The 23,231-nt window shown below is 49.2% G+C and overlaps 7 protein-coding genes across 7 annotated transcripts; 4 read left to right on the forward strand and 3 right to left on the reverse strand.

Moving 5' to 3' along the window:
- Positions 1-469: 469 nt before the first annotated feature.
- Positions 470-832, forward strand: N7473_013028 (uncharacterized protein; the record flags this gene model as incomplete). Its single annotated transcript, XM_057158967.1, has 1 exon — positions 470-832. The coding sequence occupies one exon, from the start codon at positions 470-472 to the stop codon at positions 830-832; it is 363 nt and encodes a 120-aa protein (XP_057002921.1).
- A 3,093-nt stretch (positions 833-3,925) lies between these two features.
- On the reverse strand, positions 3,926-4,591 carry N7473_013029 (uncharacterized protein; the record flags this gene model as incomplete). The annotated part of the gene is made up of 1 exon (XM_057158968.1): positions 3,926-4,591. One exon carries the CDS (start codon positions 4,589-4,591, stop codon positions 3,926-3,928), a length of 666 nt encoding a protein of 221 aa, XP_057002922.1.
- Positions 4,592-8,523: 3,932 nt separating this feature from the next.
- Positions 8,524-8,718, reverse strand: N7473_013030 (uncharacterized protein; the record flags this gene model as incomplete). Its single annotated transcript, XM_057158969.1, has 1 exon — positions 8,524-8,718. One exon carries the CDS (start codon positions 8,716-8,718, stop codon positions 8,524-8,526), a length of 195 nt encoding a protein of 64 aa, XP_057002923.1.
- A 4,466-nt stretch (positions 8,719-13,184) lies between these two features.
- On the forward strand, positions 13,185-14,849 carry N7473_013031 (glutamate dehydrogenase; the record flags this gene model as incomplete). Its single annotated transcript, XM_057158970.1, has 3 exons — positions 13,185-13,236; positions 13,445-13,575; positions 13,644-14,849. 3 exons carry the CDS (start codon positions 13,185-13,187, stop codon positions 14,847-14,849), a joined length of 1,389 nt encoding a protein of 462 aa, XP_057002924.1.
- Positions 14,850-18,163: 3,314 nt separating this feature from the next.
- On the forward strand, positions 18,164-21,525 carry nut1 (putative RNA polymerase II mediator complex subunit Nut1; the record flags this gene model as incomplete). Its single annotated transcript, XM_057158971.1, has 6 exons — positions 18,164-18,755; positions 18,821-19,071; positions 19,122-19,184; positions 19,264-19,770; positions 19,826-20,357; positions 20,411-21,525. The coding sequence occupies 6 exons, from the start codon at positions 18,164-18,166 to the stop codon at positions 21,523-21,525; spliced, it is 3,060 nt and encodes a 1,019-aa protein (XP_057002925.1).
- Positions 21,526-22,293: 768 nt separating this feature from the next.
- On the forward strand, positions 22,294-22,721 carry N7473_013033 (uncharacterized protein; the record flags this gene model as incomplete). Its single annotated transcript, XM_057158972.1, has 2 exons — positions 22,294-22,334; positions 22,406-22,721. The coding sequence occupies 2 exons, from the start codon at positions 22,294-22,296 to the stop codon at positions 22,719-22,721; spliced, it is 357 nt and encodes a 118-aa protein (XP_057002926.1).
- A 224-nt stretch (positions 22,722-22,945) lies between these two features.
- N7473_013034 (uncharacterized protein) lies at positions 22,946-23,178 on the reverse strand (the record flags this gene model as incomplete). Its single annotated transcript, XM_057158973.1, has 2 exons — positions 22,946-22,953; positions 23,001-23,178. 2 exons carry the CDS (start codon positions 23,176-23,178, stop codon positions 22,946-22,948), a joined length of 186 nt encoding a protein of 61 aa, XP_057002927.1.
- Positions 23,179-23,231: the final 53 nt, after the last annotated feature.

A 23,231-nucleotide genomic window follows, 5' to 3' on the forward strand; every position in this document is an offset into this window, starting at 1 on the left:
TCGCCACCATGCGGGCTTGGTTAGTCCCTTTGATCTCGGTGTTTCATCACATGTTGTTGGTGTATTGGAAAAGGATTCCGGAGAAATTTCGAGGAGAGGATGTTCCTGTTACTTCTACTGCCTCTCTGCACCCGGACGCATCTTATGACGCTTTGGTAGACAAAGGAGAAATGGTGATTCAAGAGACAGACGAAGGGCGATACACGTTGACGGTTGAGAAACTCATCATTGGATTTTCGATCAATCTGGGCAGAATTCTGCACCAAAACCCAAAGGAAAGGAAATATACGGGTACGAGTTCATGGACATTGTGTGCGAACCTCAGACGACCACTTTGAAGAAGACAAGACTTAAGAAAGATAGCCTAGCATGGCTATCTCTCTTGAATGAGATCGATTGTCTCTTCTGCTCGGATCTCGGAGATGTAATCGTTGCCCAACGTACACCAGATTCCTCTTCACCTTGCAACATGTTGCCTCATTATCATGACCTCCTCGCTGCACTGATCCAGAGTATTAAGCACTTGTCGGAGACGAACGGTGGCTCTTCTGAGCAAGATGTCCGACGCTTGTTGAATGATGGTGGCTGGCAACTGACCGGTTCACCGTTCCGGGCATGTCAGCACGACGATCACGGGTCATGCTGGAATCAGCCTGAGTACTTACAACAAATTACGCCAATTCGATCCAACAGGAATAATGAAAGTTCGTCTCTTCATGATCATGTCAACAGTGCTGTTGTGTTTGGTGGACCATTGAAAGATCCATGGTTTTCATTATTCAGTCCAGTCTCGGGGCAGTATCAAAATGGTCAGGACACAATCTCTGTGTAGATCAAGCAGGAACAGGCGGAGAATGCCACACAGGTGCTCGTACAGTCAAATTAAGAGATCTTGGCCCTTCAATGATACAGCTCTTATGAGGTCTCTTTCGGTGCTTTCAGCGTCTCCATATCATTATGACGATTTATCTGATAGGCCCTGCTGCCCACTGTTCAGATAAATAACGAGATTGTACAACGGAGCCCCATGTCTTCTTCTCTCGTTTTCCTTATGAAATAAACATTGTTTTCAAACCAAATTTCCATGAATGCAGGCATATGAAAAACGGCAACATTACTTAGGACCTCCACATCCCGAGCCCACAAGCCGAACCACGGAACCCGAACGCAATGAGCCCACCGAGCTTTTCACCGAGGCCCAGGGCCCTGGAGACACATACTGAATACTAGGTATAGCAGTACGATAAGAAAGGCAGCCAAGCCGACCAAAAACCCCCACTTAGGGCTATAGCCGTTACCGAACCACCTCTGGGCAGGACTTGCAAGTTGAGCGCAAGGCGGGCTCTGAATGGAGCCGGATGGAGAACAGAATCCAAGATTTCAATTTGTGACGAAGAGAGGAGCACTCAGGTATTGGGTCACGATCCACTTAGCAGAAACAGTTTGCGCGGCGTTCACCTTTTCGGCTGACAGATACCGGCGTACCATGAATTGATGAGTAGATCTGTGGAGGGAGCTGTTGGTGGGTGTCGAAGGGCATGACTCGAGAGATACCATACTCTACGTCAAAAATTGCAGTAGATAATCGTACCACTATTGCCATTGGTGGCTGCTCCTGATCGGGCGCGCTTCTTTCTGCATGATCGATCGTGATCGAATCGATCCTGTGGCGACGCTAGGGTTTCACAAGTAGGTAAAATTGAAGTTTTATCTTCCGTGCTTCGTACAATTACCCCAAAATAGTACCATTCATGATTTTCATCTTTGTCAGGCTTTGGATCTCGCTGTAGTGCGAGATCTCCCGAGAAATAACCTCAGAAACTCAATGTCCAAACCGTCTAGAGAACAAACATAGGGGCTTTACTCCTCTCTGCACTTAATTAGCGGAAATGCACTTCCGCTCTCCAGAACCACTAACCAAACAAAATCCCTATCCCCTACCTCCCCTCCTATCCACCCATCCCCTGACTGAGGCCTCGAACAATCGACGACGATCGTGCCCGAATACCCAATATCCAATATTCAATATTCTAAAGCTCACGTCCAGACATCGTATTCCGGAACTTTAAGCCAGGATGATCTCGGAGAATTTCTGATAGACACCAATAGCGATTCGTCAATCGAGTCTTTGTACTCCGCAGGGCCCCTGTTAGTGGCAGGCTAAGAGTGAGCTAGGCCCCCATTTCAGCCACGCCACATACACCCTCGACTCCTCGAGCGCGGCACGGATGCTGGGAGGACAAGAACAGGTATTATTATTCAGGCTTTGAAGAAATATATTGCGCTTTGGATTTGGTGAGGCTGTAGCTTGGGGGCGGTGATTGGATGCTGAGGTTTCTTAGTTTTGAGGATTTCCTGGATCTTGGATGTCCGAGCTGGGTACATATGTCATGGTTGGGATTTGATTTGCAGGTCTATCCCGAACGAACGGGATTCGGGATTTCAACACAGCCTCGTGAGATACTTGTAAGCTCCAATGTATTTCATATTCAGATTCTAACTCTGCCCGATAATCCAGCCATGTATAATAGCCCCTACACCGAATGATTCATGTCAAAAGACACATGCCAAGCGACACGGACCGGTCGGAAAGTGAATCGTTGAACCACGGATACCTCGATTCTGGTTCGAAACGCATCCCGATGCCACGAACCGTTTAACAGCGGATTGTACCCGACAGTTCCTCAAAATATACTCTCCAAGATGAACAAAGAAAAGATCCAAAAAAAATACCAAGCTCCGCTGTATCGAAGCCTTCCAAGGGACTGACGCCTCTGGTCAAGACCGGGATTGGATCTGGGGTGTCCACAGCGGAAAAGCGCAAACTAGTGGGGTTGAAATGGAAGAGAGACTCAGTACATTGACAGTGAGAGAGAAAAGAGGAGAAAAAAGTTGCTTTGGCTATCGTGATTCATGGTTCATGGTTTCGATCGCATTCATTCCCCTATTCAACATCCGCGGTCCCCCTTCGCACAAAATAATAATAATGATAGGAGAAAACAAATTGGAAGCCAGAATACCTGGTTCTGGTTCAGGTCCTAGCACGGTTCACTGTCTGGCAGGGGCAATGATTGTCCAACATCCACCCGCATTGGGCCTGACCCTCTTTCTTTATATGGACTGTACTCCACCCTTTCCCCTAAAGCCGAGTCAAGTGCGAAGTCGAAGGGCTTTGGGCCTGGTGACATGAGTCTTCCAGCCGAAATGACATTTGCCACGGGCACGGGTTAGGCTATGATATTCAGCTTCGGTTTCCTTTCTCATTTCTTCTTTTGCTTTTCTTGAGCTGAGCGGCCCCCCTTCCGATCCGATGCGTTGGTGTGGCAGGTACGGTGTGCAGTAATTTTGGTTTGAGTTGTGCTCCTTCTTTCTAAATTTGTGCCTTTTGAATTCAATTCATTTGAGATCGACTTGAGGTTATCGCTTGAAGCCGTCCTATACATAGGAAGTGGTGCTGGTACAGTTTTTAGGTAGAGAGCTTGGGAGAAGACCATAGCACTGGGTAATGTACTGTTGTGATTTATTCCATGCTTGGGAATGTATGCATAGTCATATCCAACAATTCTAGCTTGGGAGATGCAGGGCCTAGCTGCGAGAACACTCGCAGCCCCTCTGTTCTGTAGAATGCAAGGGAGTCGGGAAAGGGTAGTCAGTGTCCGACCAGACACAGAACCCTGATGTAATGCTGTATCAAATGACGCTTTGAAAGAGCCCATAGAAAGAAAAGGTACAAGATCGCTAGACAATTCCAATGGGCGCGGAGGACCCAATGGATGCCATGTCGCCAATCCAACGCGGGATGTGATGTCCGACAGAACAATATAGACACGACACAAGGTGACAGGGGGAGTAAAAGTAGATGATGAACACATGTCATAGAAAGAAAATAGTACCGGAAAGAGGAGATGGAAAAAGTGTCGGTCAATCAGCGAGAACTCCTTGGCCGCGAATTCTGTGAAGAAGAGTCGTGAAGAATATCTGGCGCACGGGGACCAACCATCCAGTCCTCCATGGCAAGCCACTCGCTCCAACTGCGCTCCGCGGCCTCAATCTCCGCGTCCAAGGAACCCTGCAGCGGGCGCAGGAATGGAATCGTTTCCAGCGGGGGGATATCGTAATCTTTCTTCACGGATGCCCAGCCGCCGCTCTTCGCAGCGAATAGATAATTGCGACGTTCTTGCTCGTGCAAAGGGCCAACGCCCGTGCCCCAGTCGTCGCCGAAGAATCCATGCAGTACTCCTGGGAAATCCATGCCCGTGGCGACCAGACGGCGGATGTACGGTATCAAAGAGACGGCGGGCGGACCTGATGGTGTTGGGCCTGGTGGTGCCGCTCCTGCTGGAGATGGTGCGGACACGGGAATTGAATTCATGATCGGGTTTGGTTGTCGTTGGAAGGGTAATTTGATGTTCAAAAAGGCAGATAGTGCCTGGACGGGCACGCTGTGTTGTGCATGATCGAGGAAATAGCGTTGGCAGCTTTGATACCGTGGATACCATTCGAAAATGTCAAAGTTGTCTTCTGTTCTCCCGGGTGAGACTCCGACCAGCCCGATCATGGCGGCCGGATCGAATTGCGATTGTGAGTTCATGCGGGATGATGATGCTGATCTGGGCGGCTCTACAGAGTATCTGTGGGCGAGTCTTGGTTTTAGCCGTGTTCTTTGTCCTTTGTTCTTTGTTTGTTTCTCGAAATCTTGTCATTGGGTCTTGTCTGACAGTTCTCCTTCGTGTTGGGGTTGGCTTAGCGGGGCATTTGGATTCGCCTTGCCCCAACAGCGTCTGAACGTGAAAGATTGGGGGTGGAACCACAACGATAGAAAGCCAGAATCAAAGCAGCAACTGGATAGGGGGGAATGGTTACTTGTTTGAAAAGAGATCCCTACCTCGACGAACCAGGAGGGAGACTCGGCGCCGGGGGGAAGGGGAGGATGAAGAAGAGGAAGGCGGGGGAGCAGAGCGGAACAGATCTCTGATGGCCCCGAGTCCTCGGCCAGATTGGGGCTTATTCATGGACATCTGTTAGAGGGAGGGCCATCTAGGGAGACAGTTCATGGCCCGAATTGTCCGATTGGGGATAGTAAAAGGATTTTGTAGAGTCGAGAATCGAGGAAATGGAAAATCCCTTGTGGGGGATGAATTATGAGGTAAAAGAATCGCGAACATACATGGCTGAGGGGGGGGAAATCAACGGCCGCAGCGAGAAGGAAAAAATAGCAAATAAAAGGGATTAAATAGGAAGAAGAAAAGAAGTGGAAGAAAGAGTAGAGAAAAAAAAAGTAAGGAACTAACGGAATCACAGTCTAAGATAAGAATCAGATTCAAAAGAAAATCGGGGGTTTTATTCTGGAACGTTCATAGAAACAGAGCCCAGGAGGGAGAAGAAATCTTGCGGAGAGGAATATTAGTGGATTCCTAAGTATACGGAGCATTTTTTGGAGTAATTTTTTGGTTTGAAATCGGATCCATCAGAACGGGTCTATCCGGTTAGGCCAATTATGGTCACCAAGGCCCTTGCCCCTCAGATCTTGCTGTCCACGGCTCATGGGTGGATACTGGATCGATCTAGATGAGGAGGATGGTGGTGGACGAAGGAGAAATTGAGGATTCTCGGGATTATTAGACAGTGAGTTCGCTGGGCCGGTTATTGGACCACTGGATGGCTATACAAAAGTGTAGTTTGATTACATTCCCTAGAACCGTGACGATTAGTTGATTCTAGGGTAGGACAAAATTGATGCGTTCAAATAATTGATAGCAAAATAATATACTGTAGTTATAATAATACTAGATAGTAGAGTAACCCCCAACTTGGCAAGAGCAAGGTATGGTTCACTTGTTAGATCCAATGGATTCTTTCCACTCTCGAGTGGCCCCTCTTTTGCCTCCCCATAGCGGCAAGTCATTCAAAACGAGGAACATCCGCCGGTTCTGAACTTCTCTTCCCACGGTCGTGTTCGGCTAGGTTGATGGGAGGCTTCCGATATCCGATTCAGACCCAGTAACTAACTATTAGTAGTAGTACTAAAATGTAGTGTCTTTTGGAAAATGTCAATTATCTTCGCAATTATTTTCCTATGTTATTCTTAGTTGACCATTCCCGCTTCCTGATTTGCCCGCGGTTTTTAGCCTGCCGCAGCGCCGCAGCCCCCCCCCTCCCCCCCGGTATCTGGATCATCCATTGAGGTAAGGCTGCGTCCTTGCGCCGGGTAACTCTGCATGTATTACGGAGTCGAGAGATCTCATCGTTCACTTATTCATTCCTATTGGCTAGCGCAATCGAGACGGCGTCGATTCTAATAACTATTCTGGTCCACTGTCTTTCCTCCTTTTGTCTAACTTTTACCAACTGCTTGGATGCCCATTCTCCGTTCCCTGTCCCCCTTTTTGTTAATGATTAATGGCTTTTATTATTTACGGAGTACTTTCTTTCAATTCTTTCTTTCTCGTCAAACGAGAAACAGATACTAGGAAAAAAGGGGCAGACTTGCTTTACCTCGAAAACCGGATCCTAACTTCTCGGCTCGATGACTGCGCTAATAATCTACTGCAAGGCGCCTAGTCATGATTGAAATCAGTTGTCCACGAGGACACTCGAGGTTTACCTGTGCATTCAGCAATTCTCTTACACCGCAAAGATGACTGGTCAAAACGCGGCCATTGCATCCAATATACACATGTACATTTGTTCGTGCCTAGTCCTGCACATCAATATATCATGCCGCATACTTGACAGTGGCTGGCGGAGAGCCAACGAATTAATTTTCGATATAGAACGGATCCTTCCCGACCGACGGGTAGTTTTACTCTGATACCTGCCCAAATCAACCTATCCACCCCTGAATCAACAAAAGGGGGAGGCTGTCAAGAGGACGGCATGTCGACAGGACTCTAACGCAAACCGAGGCGTCTGGCTGGAATACCCCATAAGCCAAGAGTTTAGTTTGCGATCGTGGTGCACCGAGAGAAGCCGGCGTGCTCGGGTATACGACGAGCGGACTAAAGGATTGAACTTCCACAAATAATCGAGTCGTTTACAGTACCTGAGAGAACAAAGAAGTCGAAAAACAAAGATCACGCTCGCAAGGACAAACTAGGCTCAAAACAAGGATAGTTAGCCTTTAGCTAACCAAGCTGGTTAGGCACTGCGCCGACTCAAGCCCCCGTCACCAGCTATTGCCCCCCCGGCAAGATCTCAAATGAACTACTTAGAAGTCTGGAAACAATAATTATCCACAGCTTTAAGCAAGTCGATGCTAAAAATGTTTAAATATGGCGTCACTAAACCTAAGCAAGAAGCTCAAGCCAGGGCAGTGGGAACTGGGCACACGATCTAGGATCTTCGGGCGCGAAAAGCCCAAGGCGCCCAAAAGCAGGGACCACCCCTCGAGCTGTGTGTGCCTTTCTTACTTCCCTTCTTTGCCCCCGTTTCTCTCCTTGACGACTCCGGCCTGCCGCCTGATCTCCGTAAGCTACGGCCCAATGGTGGTGGCTTCTAGACGAGGAAGGTATTTTGCTGATCAATTGGACGCGTTTCAACCTGGGTTGTTGTTGGAATTGTGGAAGCCTCGGTTGACAAGTAGCTGACCCGTCACGGCGTCACCACGGCTAGCTAAGTTAACTGCCATGGTCGATGGGATCAGCTCGGGACTGATGATGGGGCCCCCTTTTCTGGTGACAAAGAACAGGCGGGTCCCTTGTTAGCTGCACGAAATTCAAAGACAAACCAGGGGGAAAGTTGACGTGATTATTGAGTCTCGTTTGTTCTTTGAGGCGCTCTTTGCGCATGGGACAATGATAAAAGATTAATGTGTATAGGCACGCTATCTTGATCAGTTTTTTAATTGCGTTTGGTACTACGAACCTCATCCTCCATTCCTCTCTCCTCTTTGAATCACTGCTTGTGTGCGAAGGTCTCAGAAGATATCCACTCCATTTCCACATGACAGATTGGAAGTAGCGTCCAGCTTCGTGCCTGACTTGCTCAAATGGCTCAGCTTTCAGAAGACTAGAAGCTAAGACAGAAGAGAAGCCCGCCCGAATGGCTCTCGGTCCCATATGCAATGTCGTTGCGGTCGGACAAAGCTATTTGTCATTCTGACCTCAATCTGAATCTGGGAATTTCGACAACGTGGCAATGCCATTCCCTGAATTGTGGGCTCAAGATCAAGGTCCACAACAGCGATACGCTTTGCATGTATTCCTGTGCCCCGTGTTCCAGGATATGCATGAAGGCCCCTCAAGGTTTGCGGCGGATCTTTTGGCGCCAGACGCGCAAGGGGTCAACTTGTATGTAGCCGTACAGCCGTACTTTGTCAGAGCCGGTCCACGAGGCATGACCAAGTAGTAGTGAGTACAAAGTGCTTGACGTCTCGATATTCTGGTCAGAGAAAGGCAGGTCCTTGTTCTCATGTCATTGGGTCGCAAGTTGGGGCTGATCAGGCTTGAAGACTTTGTGACCGCCATTTTGGCGTGGTTTGGACGTCAGAATGCACTGAGATCTACTTCGTAAAGAATTCAGGTTTCACAGTCTAGTTTGCAGGTTTGGGTCGAACCCGGGTTGAGGCTTAACGATGTCGGCCTCGTTCAGCTCTCTGTCTGGGGATGGGTATTCTGTGGCGCAGGCGTCTTGCATCTGGAACGAAGATAGACGAAGCTGAACAGGATCATGTCGAGCTGAAGAGACATACCGAACACCGAACAAATGCAAGAGCGACATGGCGAGCTCGAGATCTATCACAGCGGTTAGCAAAGGTATTCCAGGAATTCCCTACCTCTCTGTCTTCCTGCTCGTATCCCACGCCACTCCCCTGGTGATTTCTCAAATACCTCAACCAGGATATGCAGTCTGCAGATGCAGGGAATCATCCAGCGCGTAATATACAATCTGAATCACCCGCCTATCAGCACACGTGCATGTGGTTCTAGCGGTATATAAAAAGTGACCTATCACTTCGCGACACCGCCTCCCACGCGCTGCGCAATCAGCGCCCGTAGAATCTTCGCAAAATTGTAAGCCAGTATAGCTAGTTAGTACCTTTGTATAAACTCTCACCACTGCGGTGATGCACTCGTGCAATGCTGCCTTAATCATCTCAACCAAGAGTCGTGGTGCATCAAGTCCACATGGAGTAAAAGAACAAAAACCCAATGATCTCAACCATCAGCCCTGGTAGTACCACTCGGCCGAACAAACTAGAGGCGCGGAGCTAGATGAAGATCTCGAGTAAAAACAATGCGTAATAACCCATGACGCCGACAGAACCTTTCCCTTTCAGGAATGATAGGGAAACCGGGGTTGTGAGGGTTTCTTTCCTATTCTTATTCGCAGGGTGCGGAGTCCGCCGATGCCCATCCCGCAGTGCGGCACGAGCACTGTTTTGGCGGGTGCGGGGTGGGATGGATATTACCACGTAGATGGGGGAATGAGATACTAGTGTTTTGAAGTCAGTTATGCAGGAGTGGATAGACGGATTGTTTGGTCGTGCTGGAATCTGGGGTATGTGGTGATGGTGATGGCGGGAGTGGATTCTGCGAGGCTGCGGGCGCTAGAGGGGAATGTCCTGGCTGTGGGGTTGGATATCCAGGGTTGAACTTCTAAATTCCGGTTTGGTTATTGTGTCAACAAGCTGGAGAGAAGGTTTGTTTGTTTTCTAGTCCTCTGGTGAAGACAACATGCTAGAACTTTAAATGATCGACTCACTCGATAGGACCTGTGTTTTGAGTCGAGTCGACTTATAATGTAATAGCGCTCTGCACAAGAAAGAGAATGAGGCCTACTTTGGGATCTACGAACTGAATAGATAGACACAAGAGATGTAGTTGACAATCTTACTTTTCAACACTAGTAGACTGTCCTCCAGTATATAGATTGACCGGTGTGAATCTATTGGAAACTCATATTGCTATGAGACTTGGTACAGGAAGGGTGAACCAAACTAAGATAGTCATCAAAAGCGAAATTGAAAGTTATGCAACCCATACAGAGGATAGGTAATCAACAAGAGCTCTCAAACTTAGTGTAATAGGCGGCTTTCGAAGAAGCAGAGTCAAGATTTACCTTGCCAATGACAACATTCCTGCAACATTAAAGGCTCCTAGTACGTCATACCTCTACATCTAGTACCTATGCTTGATATTCCTTCATACAAGTTAAATCAATCGTGACCGAAGCTCGAAAATGCAGTTCCCACATCAGAGATTGATAAGACCGGCCAGCATCCGCTAATATCTATGGGAAAACCTACTAGTCACGAATCGCCAACTAAAGGTTCCGACTGCTCCATCGCCCCAGTCAGACAGGAAACCTAAAGTTTCGACGGACTCGAAGCGGGCGTAATTTATCATGCAGGATCTATTCTACTGGGCGCGCCTAGTCTTCAATTTTAAACTTAGTTTGGAGACTATGTGGACTGCAGATGCAATGCGCCCCACGGATATCTCCATCCCCAGATATCTAAGAGATCAGATAGTGAATTTAAATGGTGGATTGAAAACACGATTGCACGCTATTATAAGTCAGGATCTGACTGGGGTGGGCTATGATAGATGAAGTGTACAGAGCAGTCAGCGCAAGCCCCAGAATGGCGGCGTTTACGTGAAGGTAAATGTCAAAATTCCCACATCCCGGCAGAGTACCCCCAATTAACCTCATGCTTAGTGCACTACTAATCGGCTCATGTGGGGGACACACGAGATTCAGCCCGGTCAACAGGAAAGTTGCATATAAAGTCGATCATCCTGCCGTACATCCTGTAGTGGCAAAATGTAGCAAAAAGAAAATCAAAAAGTGCCCCGTTAAAACGCGATTACCGCCCGTAATCAATAATACCTCATACCATCATGGCTAAGGAAGGATTCCAATATTTGAATCCGGGCGCAACATCATATTAGGCATCCCATTTATCGCTCTACACTTGTACTGTTATAAAAACATGACCGGGGAGATGGATCCATCTCCATCTCTTCACCGGGGAAGTGCCGTGAATCGGAGCCCCAGCGAATCCGCAAATAGGGTTGAGTCTTGGCACCAAGCTTGAGCTTGGGACTCGGGAGTACAGTACCTAGCTTTCCGAGCCTCAGAGCCCGAGCACACTTGTTCTAGCATGTGAGAGGGTATAACACCTGCATGGAAGCTAGAAAAGCTCGAATAAATTATTTAGTTACATATTAGCTGTTGTCATGCCACTAGTTAGTGACGGGGGTGTATGTAGTGGCGCCCAGCCACCAGGTCATACATACAGGAAAGTATTAACTAGGGTGGGATGAAAATTCAATTTGACTGTATGCAGAGAGGGAGAGGGATTTGAAGGAGAGGTAGTTAAGAAGAAACAGATATGATTGAATGAGGGACATTACGAGTCATGTATAGACAGCAGCTTTCATCGTCTTCAATTCTAACAGCATGATAGAATCCTTATTGTACTGTTCTGCCGATCGGTTCGGGTCAGACCATATCCCACTTTAACCCCTCCAAGTTCCAACAACCAACCCCTCCATGAGTCCACCTCCATTTACCCGCCCCTCACTATTTTAGTATGTATGTACCACTGTGACGTGGAGGCAACATCGGAGATGACATGGCCAGAAAGGAGGAGAAGGTCAAGGTGGTCAGTGCCTGAATGCCGAGTCTGGGGGCCCGGTGAAGAGCAGAAGCCGAAAAGAATACGTGGGGGGTGTTGGTAACTGTAGGTTATACGGAGCGACGGAGAATCTGCTCCGTAGGTTGCTTTTTGGCAATTGGCAAAGAGTGCACTCCACTGTGATAAAGTAGGGAGCCAGTCATGGACAGAGGAGGGGGTTTCTCATGAGTCAAGGGGATTGAAAAATAAAATTGGGCGATCAGATAAGGTGGTGGGGCGTCCCCGGAACTACTACAGTCAGTAGCGCTTGGACATGGATGGAAATTGGATATTGCTAGTAAGCTAATTGGACATTGGATGTTTTATGGACTGTATTCCATTATTCAGGGCTTTATGTACTTAGGTACGGGTTGTGTAGATGGAGTACTGGAAATGCTTAAGGACAGACGGAGGGTGGTGATTCATCTGGAATGGGTTTAAGGTGTGTAGAGGAGTATCTGACTAGGGAGTGCATTTAAAATAAGTAGTATTCTACTGGAGTACTACTTTAGAATAATGAATTTGATGTGAATTGTAGAAATCATTGAATGATACTACTGTACAGGATCCGACTCGAACTGCCGCTTGCGGGGCTCACGTGACCTCTTCCGAAAGTGGCAGCTGGTGGCGGATTTCCACATTTCGGGGGAATTAAGAAGTAGAAAGATTCACTAAAGGGTAGATTCTAATGTGCATAGACCAGACTGTGTACTGTGTGACAGAGTAAATTATGAGACTAGTAGACTAGTCAAGTGGAATTGAATATAGAATAGAAGATCCTGGACATTAAACCATCTCATAATTTTACACGCGACTATTGTCTACCTCTCCGCATTTTACACCACTCCTTGACTGTAGAGTAGGTTACATTACTGCCCGTTCGGGCAGTGTTGACCACTGCATCGGAGAGGACCGATCCGATGGGGCCAGAAGGGAAACGAGAAAAGGGAAAGGAAGAACAAGCGCATCCACCAATGAACAGGCCAGAAAGACCACCGCAGCACCCGATCAAATATTCGAGTCACGAATATAACACGGAACAGAGGGTTAGAGCCTTACTCTTTGAATTACATTAGCAGTTTGGTAGACACCTGGAGTGACTGAGTGACTACCCCCGCCACCGTAGATAAGCAATCTGTGACCTTAAAGGATAAGATAAAATGGGCCCGTTTGGCCTGAGTGGATCCCCGAACTTCGGCCCTTGTTCCCACGGAAGAGTTGGAACTCTACAGAGTGACAGGTTAACCATCCACTCTATGCTCTACTCTATACTGTAGTGTAGTACTACTCTAACTACTGTACTCCGTAGTCTCTGTTTCCTTTTTCCCCGTCCACCTTGTCCGGTCGGGCTTCTCGTCCGACTCCGGCATTCATCCATTCATCCATTTCCCTCCCTCCCCCCGCTGTATATAACATTCCCCCCATACCCCTCGACCAACGTCCTTCTTTTACTTCTCTCTTTCATCTCTCCAAGCTCTCATCTGGTCTTCAGTCTTACCTTCAACCTTAATTCCTCTATACCCCAGGCTGAACCTAAGAGCATCCACCATCTAAACCCGCCACAATGACCGCCCAGAACCTCCCCTCCGAGCCCGAGTTCGAGCAGGCCTACAAGGGTACGTGCAATATTGTCGATTCTTGAATTTATTCACACTCAATCCTTTCTCTCCATCTCTGTACTATGTACAAGTCAATGGACAAGATCACAATTTGCCCCTCACTACCCCTCCATCTCTTCCCCCAAATCTTTTTTTTTGGCATCGGCATCCTCGGCATGTGGTCCTTCGGGAAACGGCTCAGCTAATCATTTTCAATCCCGAACAGAGCTTGCTTCCACCCTCGAGAACTCCACTCTCTTCCAGAAGAAGCCCGAGTACCGCAAGGCTCTCCAGGTTGTCTCCGTTCCCGAGCGCGTTATTCAGTTCCGCGTTGTCTGGGAGGATGACAAGGGTCAGGTAAGAATTGCCTCAATTTCGACAGCCAAGATAAACCATCGACTAACATTGCTTTTTCCTCTCTACAGGTCCAGATCAACCGCGGTTTCCGCGTCCAGTTCAACTCCGCCCTCGGCCCCTACAAGGGTGGTCTCCGTTTCCACCCTTCCGTCAACTTGTCCATCCTCAAGTTCCTCGGCTTCGAGCAGATCTTCAAGAATGCCCTCACCGGCCTGAACATGGGTGGTGGTAAGGGTGGTTCCGACTTCGACCCCAAGGGCAAGTCCGACAACGAGATCCGCCGCTTCTGCGTCGCCTTCATGACCGAGCTGTGCAAGCACATCGGTGCCGACACCGACGTCCCCGCCGGTGACATTGGTGTCACCGGTCGCGAGATCGGCTTCATGTTCGGCCAGTACAAGAAGATCCGCAACCAGTGGGAGGGTGTTCTCACCGGTAAGGGCGGCAGCTGGGGTGGTTCGCTCATCCGTCCCGAGGCCACCGGTTACGGTGTCGTCTACTACACCGAGCACATGATCAAGTACGCCTCCGGTGGTAAGGATTCCTTCGCCGGCAAGCGCGTCGCCATCTCCGGCTCCGGTAACGTCGCCCAGTACGCCGCCCTCAAGGTCATCGAGCTCGGCGGTTCCGTCATCTCCCTCTCCGACTCCCAGGGTGCTCTCGTCCTCAACGGCGAGGAGGGCTCTTTCACCCCCGAGGAGATCAATGCTATCGCCGCTATCAAGGTCGAGCGCAAGCAGATCTCCGAGCTCGCTTCCACCGAGGCCTTCGCTTCCAAGTTCAAGTACATCCCCGGCGCCCGCCCCTGGACCAACATCACCGGCCGCATCGACGTCGCCCTCCCCTCCGCCACCCAGAACGAGGTCTCCGGCGACGAGGCCAAGGCCCTGATCGAGGCTGGCTGCAAGTTCATCGCCGAGGGCTCCAACATGGGTTCCACCCAGGACGCTATCGATGTCTTCGAGGCTCACCGTGAGGCTAACGCCGGCGCTGCTGCTATCTGGTACGCCCCCGGTAAGGCCGCCAACGCCGGTGGTGTCGCCGTTTCTGGTCTCGAGATGGCCCAGAACTCTTCCCGCGTTAGCTGGACCTCTGAGGAGGTTGACAACCGTCTTAAGGGTATCATGGAGGACTGCTTCAAGAACGGTCTCAGCACTGCTCAGGAGTACGTCACCCCCAAGGAGGGCACCCTGCCTTCCCTGGTCGCTGGTTCCAACATTGCCGGTTTCACCAAGGTCGCTGAGGCTATGAAGGACCACGGTGACTGGTGGTAAATCAGTTCACCTTGATCTTCTTTTTTCACTACCCCATATTTGAATGGGGTATAAAAAAGACTGCATCGTCATTGTCAGGGCAGGCTTGGCTTGACTTGTAGTTATGCATTCCCCCCACGTTTTTACTTATTTCCCTTTTTGATGTCGAGCGGGTAACCCTTATGGATAGAGGCGCTGGTTTTTTCTTCTTTTCTTTTCTACTTCCCTGATATTCCCACTTGAGCAGCGCTGTTTTGGGATCGTCATGATGATAATGAAATTCAATGATCTATTAAAAGCATTCTCTTCTTCTACAAAGTAAGTTAAGTAATTTGAGTATGTACACCAGTAGAGAGATTCTATGGAGATCGTCGGCTAAGTGCTTTTCCCGGGGCTAAGCGGAGAACACCCTTCAGCCTCGGAACGACGTCTTGAGGATTTCTAGTGGCCACTTATCTTGCCTGCGGCTTGCTTTGTTTGCTAGACTGATGTATGTAGCTCAAAATCTTTACAGAAGCATTGCCCCCAAATATTGCAGTACACCCTGTGCTGGGGTCCATATCCCTGGATCCCACCTGAAGCGAGAACACGTTCCTTTCACTCTTCAGCTTCGAGGCGAGGTCGGAGAACTTCCAATGGCCACTTAACTTGCCTGCAGCTTGTTTTGCTTGCAACACTAGTTCATGTAGTTCAGAATCTTTCCAGAAATACTGGTCCCAAACATTGCAGCACACCCCTGCTGGGGTCTATATCCCTGGATCCACCTGAAGCCAGAACACGTTCGTTTCGCTCTTCAGCTTCGGGACGACGTCTGAGAATGTCTAGTGACTACCCACTCAGCTGGCTGGCAGCTTGCTTTTCTCGCAATACTGGTTGTATAACTCGAAATCTTTCCAGAAATATCGTCTTCGTAGATGGCGGTATCTGTACCTTGACTGACCACCCACACGCTTTTGCTGAAAGCAGTGGGTGGTCAGAAAATGAAAATACCATAGATACAACTTGTGTTGGGGTCCCTATCCCTGGACCCGCTGAAGCGACGCCATCCGCCAGCCCTTTTTTCACTGTCATGATGGAGTCGACGATATTCAAATTCCAAGACCCGAAATATCGGATACAGGGCTGATGGATGTCCTCAAAGTGACCGTTGTCGTCTATCAGGATGGCTGTGGTTCGTCCTGTTGCGTCTTCCGTACGGGGGTTCTGAAGTCTCGTATATTCACTACCCCCTTTAAAGATGTGGATTGGAAATGGCGCCTCGAAAAAGTGCTTTTTCGTGTATCAAGAAGGGGAAACAGAAAGCAGAGAGAAAGGTTGTCATAGGTGGCCTTGGAATCAAGCAGACAGCCTTAACAAGCCGCAATGTAGTCTCGCAGTCGCACGATGTTCCCAGCTCGTAGTTGTTAAGAGCTACTTCCTCAGGGTATGCTGTTGAGTCAGTGAACCGCGTCTACTCCTCAGATGTAAGGTCGAGAAATTGCCAAATTCTCAAAGGCTGGTTGTGATAGAAGTATCCTTAGGCGGGGAGGTCTCTGTAGTTCCATCTGGGTCAGTCCCATGAGGTAGGGGAGGCGAAAAAGCACACTGAGAAGACACTGAAAGGAATTTGAAGCCAAGGGAAGCGAAAGCAGGTACGCAAGCAGCGTAGGTCACTTTCCAGATCGCGACGATCAGGGGTGGGCCGGTAGGTCATTCCGGTGCGCGTCACGTATGGAGAAATTGATGAGGTTGGTACCTACACCTCCGAGCTCAGAAGATACTCGTGTTCGACTCTTCGATATCTTCCGAGCTGGCAATCTTAGTCTCGGCGTGCAGACTGCTCTCTGCGTTGATCGGCAGGGTCGACAAAAAGACGATTGGTCGTTTGGATTGATGAGAGAAGAAGGAACAAGATTTTTCGGGGTGCTATGCAACAAGCACGAGCATAAACTGTTCGGAGTAGCTCATGGTATATCGTATCCTGGGTGAAATATTAGGGTAGGTTCACGGTTGTGGATGTTGTTCATTCTGAGAGCAGTATTTAGAGACTCCACTCCATTGACACGACAGGTCTGCCCTTGTTTATGGATCTTCAAAAGCGAGGTTCCAAGAAAACGCGAGTCATCGTGGAATCTTTGAATACGGGGTATCGCATGAAATACCAGGCCACCGGCAACGCCATGGGCTGAACGACTCGCGTCGTAGAAGGATGCCACAGTGAATGGCTATTTTCTGCATACATAAGTGCAAACGGTCAGCGAGATACGAAGCAGTAATTTGGGACATGGGTGTCATACGGAGACCCGTGATAAGATCTTCGGGCCACGGGTTCAGTATCCGGTGATAGGCCATGTTGAAGAAAAGCCCACGTTCGATATCCGCAGGAGATTCGGCAAGTTTCTTCTCCAAGGTCTTACGCCAGGAGAATGGTATATAGGAAGAGTAACAGCTCTAGCACCTGGTGATAAACTCAGACAGTGGAAGTCGAAGACTTCTGGGCCCGGAAAGGTTCTCCGAGAAGATGAAGAAGTAGAGTGAGGAACCCGTCATCTGGCTGTTGGAGATGTTGATGGGGAATGACTGGAGAAGATGAAGAAGTATGGATTGAGAGATGTGTAGAAAGCCACGTCTATTGAGGGTCTGGGGGATCAAATAGGCCTGGGTCATGTAATTATTGGGCAATATAGCTGATAAGGCAAACAGGAGAGATATACAGAGAGGAAGGAGACGGGGGAAGTACTGAGCTGTTTATATCTTTGTTTGCAAGGAACATATGACCGCATTGTGCAATCACCATACTCTGACTGAATGAAAAATGCCGCCTTAGGCTGTCCTGGAAGAGTTTGTCACACTTCAACGGCTGGTGCTGGATCCTGATCTCAAAGCGCAGTTAATACAGTATTTTATTCTCTACCATATCACCAGGCACTTTCAGTGGTGAGTCTGTGAACTGGCGAAAGTCTGGCTTTTTGGCCTGAGGCACCAACAGCAAACTGATTTTGGCCCAGGTCATCCTTGCCGCAGTCAGAATCATTGCATGGTTTACATTAATGAACCTCCGCTTTTATGGAAACCTGACAAGAAGGACATATGTCCAGGCCACAATCACAAAGTGTGAGTCGGTTGAGGTTCTTTGGTTCGTGGCCGCTGCCTATGGCAGTCACCCACGTGACCCACCCAACAATGGCCGCCACGTGACCCCGGCCAAACAGACCCGATCATCCCTCCACCCAATTGGGGATGGACTGCATTCACATCAAGGCAGCATTGCACGGAATGGCTACATGATTGGAATCTCCAACTATATGACCTGAGCTTCGGGTTCTCATCCTTGTTATGCCCATTGACTCTTCAAAATGTTGTCAGATACGGCATCCCCTGATCAGTGGAGAACCTTCGTCCAGCGATGTCTGGCACATCGCGTAGACGTGGATGAGTTCAAGGATCTATCAAAATTGATGCAGAACCGATCACCATTGAAAGAAAATGACCTCCTTGATCTACTCCTCGAGGCCCGTGCCGCATCCAGCATCGCCTGGGACCCGCTCCTGCCAGTCTACGTCGATGGGCTATGCAAGGTCGGCCAGGTGAAGGCGGCGTCAGCATTGAGAAGACTGTTGGCGCATTCATCTATTCGCCAGAAATCGCATTCCAAGCCAAACATGTCGACTCTTATGACGGACATCAAGGTCATCCAGGATGTCATGCTCTCCATCTCAACTGGAGCAATCCCAAGGCGAATTGCAGAGGCGGCAGAGCTTTATGATGCGACAGTGGACTGGATTGTGGCCTTTGTTGAATGGCACAATCACGGTCTCTCGCAGCAAACTGGCGGCCTGATGAGCTCCCCTGACGCTGTCTCCTTGTTTGAGTCGCTTGGTATCTTGCTTGCGGCTTTGTCCGGCACATCGAAGGGTCTGGAAACACTATCCAGCGACTATCAGCAAGGTATGCCGCCCTCATTCATATAACAGTTTGAAGTGCAATTTCGTCGGTGCTGACAGCTCTGATAGAACTTAAAACCAAGCTGGGTCAGGCTCTCATCTCATACCTACCTTTGTGTGTCGACGTGTCCCTGCCTCTTCGGCATAGGCTGGACACGCTGCAGAAGGAGTTCAATCTGTATGGAGAGCAACCCTCCAAGCAGTTGGACCATCCGACCATCGAGGGTATGAATGTGAATGCCCTCCAGTTTGAGGCTTCGGTGATGGATGGACCGGTGATCAACACTAGAGCTGGTCTCTATGTGTACCTCAATTCCATGGTATGATATGTTGACCCCATGTGTCGACCTTGATACTGATTCACTCTCAGCTTGTTGGACGTCCGTTGATTGATGACTCGATGTTGATCAATTACCTCACTAACCGCTATGAGGTGAGTCTTTTACTCCCCTCTTTCCCCTCAGTCTATTCTCGTCAAGGAATATACCCCGTCCTAACCCATCTTCCTTCAGGGCCACCAAGAAGTCCTTGTGGTGGAGATCACAACGGCCGCCTTTGACGTCCTATCCAATGGCGTCCACCGCAACGAGTCCAGCCGGACCATGTTCCTGTTCCGGACGTTCTTGGTCAACAAGCTTCCGGCGTTCTTCGCCGCGATGACGGCAGCATCCATGGTGCCGATTCCCATGGAGATGTACATCACCCAGGCACTCAACCGGCTTGACCCAAACTCTTTCCCCTCTTTCTCTCAAATGTTCTCCATGCAGGGGAGTAGCATTCTCTCCGATGCCCGACAGGAGTTCCTATTCGCTTGTGCATCTCACAGACTCATCCAGGAGTCTAGCATCGAGCGCCTGCTAGGGGAAAACCCTATGCAGACCGTACCGGTGGGCGGTCCTTACCAGAAGGACGATCTTGTCTCGCAAATCAACAGCCGCCCCGAGCGTGCCGAGCAGTTGATTGGTGAGATCGAGTCAATGGAGGGCAATGCAGGTGCCATTGTCGGTGCTATCACTGAGGTTTGTTCCTTTTACTTTACTTTCCCGTCATTTCCCGGCTAATTGGCCTTTTTAGGTCATGTTCAATCTCTGCAATCAAAAAGAGACGATGACTCTGAAGAACATCTGCAATTCCCTTTCTCGACGTCCCCAAACCCTGGATGTCATCCTTATGTTCCGGACCGCAAAGCAGGTTCTGCAGCCTCTTTGCGCTTTGCTGGATTCCTGGCGATGGGACGAAGACCAAGGCGAGAACCAGCCCGTCTACGATGAATTCGGCAGTATCCTTCTACTGGTACTTGTGTTCAAGTACCGGTATGACCTGAGCCCCGCCGACATGGGGATCACGAGCAATGACTCGTTTTTGTTGAAACTGCTAGACCGGGGCTCTTGCAGTCAGAAGCTTACCGAGCTGAGTGAGAAACAGAACAAGGATCTTGGCTCGTGGATCGGGGCTTTGTTCATTGCCGAGGGTATCAATGAAGAGACCATGTCGACGTGTAGCCCACAGGAGTTCTATATGCTTGTCGCGACTTTGTTTGATCAGAGTCTTGGAGCCTGTGAATCAGGAAAGATGGACTTTGAGACGCTCAAAGGTGGATTTGAATGTGAGTTGAGTACCTGACTCCTTTCTACACCATTACTTCTAACACACAACTAGATCTGCTTGAGCCCTTTTTGCTCCCGTCTCTCGTTGTGGCGCTTACTTGGCTCGGCAACCACATCTGGCAGTCCGAAACCGAGCCCGAAATTCCTCTAAAGACTCTTTACTCCCTCATCAAGCCCAGTTCCATATCCGGCGAAGCACAAGCCATTCACAAAACCGTCCTGCACATCACTGCTCGCCCATTAGAGGAACAACTGAAAGACGTCCGGACAAGACACCAAGCTCGGCAGAACATTGATAAGATCTCTGACATCAAACCAATTCTCGATGCCCTAGATCCATACCTCTCCTTCCGACGCGTTGGTAGTTGCCTTCGCTCCGAACTCGAAGTTTGGGCCGCCCCTGCAGCCGGTGGTTTCCTGGGCAGTATCCGCGGGACTCTCCAGTCTCTCACGTTGTGGAGTGCAAGCTCGGGAATCTCCCTTCAACCGCAGTCCTACACCCATCGCCAGCTGCTCGCCGGAATCCGCATTCTCGGCTCTGCACGCGTGCTGGGTGCTCTGATCGACGAACTAAAACAGCAGACCGAAGCCGGCAGCGGTGATCTTGCCTTGGACATCGCGGCGACTATGATTTGCGCCCCGATGCCTGAATCTTTCGCTGTCGACCAAAACAGCTGCCACCCCGTCGATCAGAGCAAAGAATCCCTGCCACGCTGTGCCATACTAACCCTCCGCGATGCCCTCTCACTCCAACACCAGAATGTGCCCAAAATCTCCGAGAAGGAACCCCTTCGTGCCGAGGTTATTGTCCGCCTCTGGCGCCGCGTCAGCCTCCTCGCTGCCCCGCCATCGCGGGTCTCCAATATCGACGTCAGCAATATCATTCAGAATATGGAGCTCGGCGTCGGTGGCCAGGATCGCATGAACCTTGACGCGACGGGCGTCAGCGGTACTGGCGTTGGTCATGACGACCCTGCAAACATCGACCAAATGCTTGATAAGGCTACTGCAGCTGCGGCGGCAGGTATGGATGGTGTTGTTGGCCAGGATATTGGACTTGATTCTAGTGTCACGGGAATGGATGCGATTGATGATGTGCTTAACGCCGCGGATATGGCGGTGGGTAATCCGGAGTTCCTGGATCTGGATATGGAGGGTATGTTTTAGCGATGGGTACTTTGTGTTTTATTATTATTCGAGGGGTGAGAGCATAATGCAATTCTGATTGTTTACGAAAAGACCTTCGTTCAGCTCGCCATTTGTGTCATCTTGTATGATATATGCTCGCATTAACGCCAAGTGTCAAGGCAACTCAATAAATTAGTCTCAGCTAGTGGTCCCGCCTTCCAAAGGGGGTTTGGCCGCAAGGCTCGCCGGGGTATATAGCGCAAATCAACTCACCATTGAAGTCTCAAGCAGATAGTCCAACAACTACCATCAACTCTCAAAACAAATAACAGAAAGTACAAGAGTTCCAAGCTCGATCAATACAGTGCAGCAATAACAGAGCCATGTCGCCAGCAAAACCTCTTCGATTAGGGCTCGTCAAGGAAGGTATGCAGCTCAAGATTCCCGCCCCCAAGAAGGATGCTTATTATTTTGTTTCTTACTCTTCACATAAAACCTTACTTGGCTTAGCAGTGACGACTCTTGCTGGGGCATTTGCCAATGATCCGGTCAATTCCTGGTTTCGTCCTCTTACATCAACGGCCGAGAAAAATGGTCCAGCCGTCCGCCGGTTTTATTCTCGTTATATCCAGTGGCATAAGGTATCCGGAGTCGTCCTGGAGTCTCAGCCGCCATATAAAAAGTCTCACATTCTTGGAGAGACTGAAGGAGATGATTTCCCCGCTGCTGTAATTTTTCTCACGCCACCCAAATCCAAACAACGATGGACAATCGTTGGCCTTTGGAGGACACTGAAGTTATACATAGATGAGCTTTGGCATCCGATGGACCTCCAACTCCCTGAAAGCGTACGTTCACATGTGATGATTATGTTGAAAGGCCCAACTGATTCCTTTTAGAGAATTAAAGAATTTCACAGGTGCCAAAAGGTCGGTATTCATCGCCTTCTAAAAGAAAATCCCGAAGCTTGGCATCTCGAAATGGTTGCAGTTCATCCGTCACTACAGGGGAAGGGAATTGGAAAGCTCGCTATGAAAGCCGTCTTTGATTATGTTGACCAGGCACCAATTCTTATTGAGTGTTCCAGTGAGAAAAACCTTCCGTTTTACAGGAGTCTCAACTTTACTACTTTGGAGGAGGTCGAGATGGTGGATGCTCCTCAATTCGATGGAGACACCGGACGAGTCAAGCAATGGTTGATGATACGCGAATTCAAATGCTACGAAAGAAGGTAGAGCGAAATAATCTAGTTTCTGAGAGTCATTTTGATAGGTCGTTGTCATTAAATTCCATTTGAAACGTCATGATGCGAACCGTAATGACACTAGAGTCCAGATGCTATATATTTTTCTTCTGGCCATTCGGCTGATCAAAGAAAAGTCGGTAGACAGTGAGTCCACATTTGGACCTGGACATCCCTTGTTCCTTGCTTCTTTCATCATCTCCTTGTGGTATTCTGTTAAAACGCTGGTTAGCTATACCGTTCAAACTTTTGCGTTCCATGGGATACGTACAGATATGCAATTCCTTCTCAAGTTTCCCGGCAAGCCTTGGAATACCTGAGTGAGGATACATCATCTCAATCAAATCCATTGGCTTGGGAATCATTCCTCGGCGCGATTCAGTCGGTACAGGGGCCGCGACGACGATTGAGGAGAGAGAAATTGCGGCGAGGATGGCGGTCAGCTTCATCTTGAATGTGTTTGTGTTTTCTGTGGGTTGTTGCGCTACGCGTCAGTAAAGAG

Source organism: Penicillium subrubescens, assembly GCF_028828155.1.
Source record: "Penicillium subrubescens strain IBT 31985 chromosome Unknown utg000011l_segment0_segment0, whole genome shotgun sequence".
In the NCBI taxonomy this organism is placed as follows: Eukaryota; Fungi; Ascomycota; class Eurotiomycetes; order Eurotiales; family Aspergillaceae; genus Penicillium; species Penicillium subrubescens.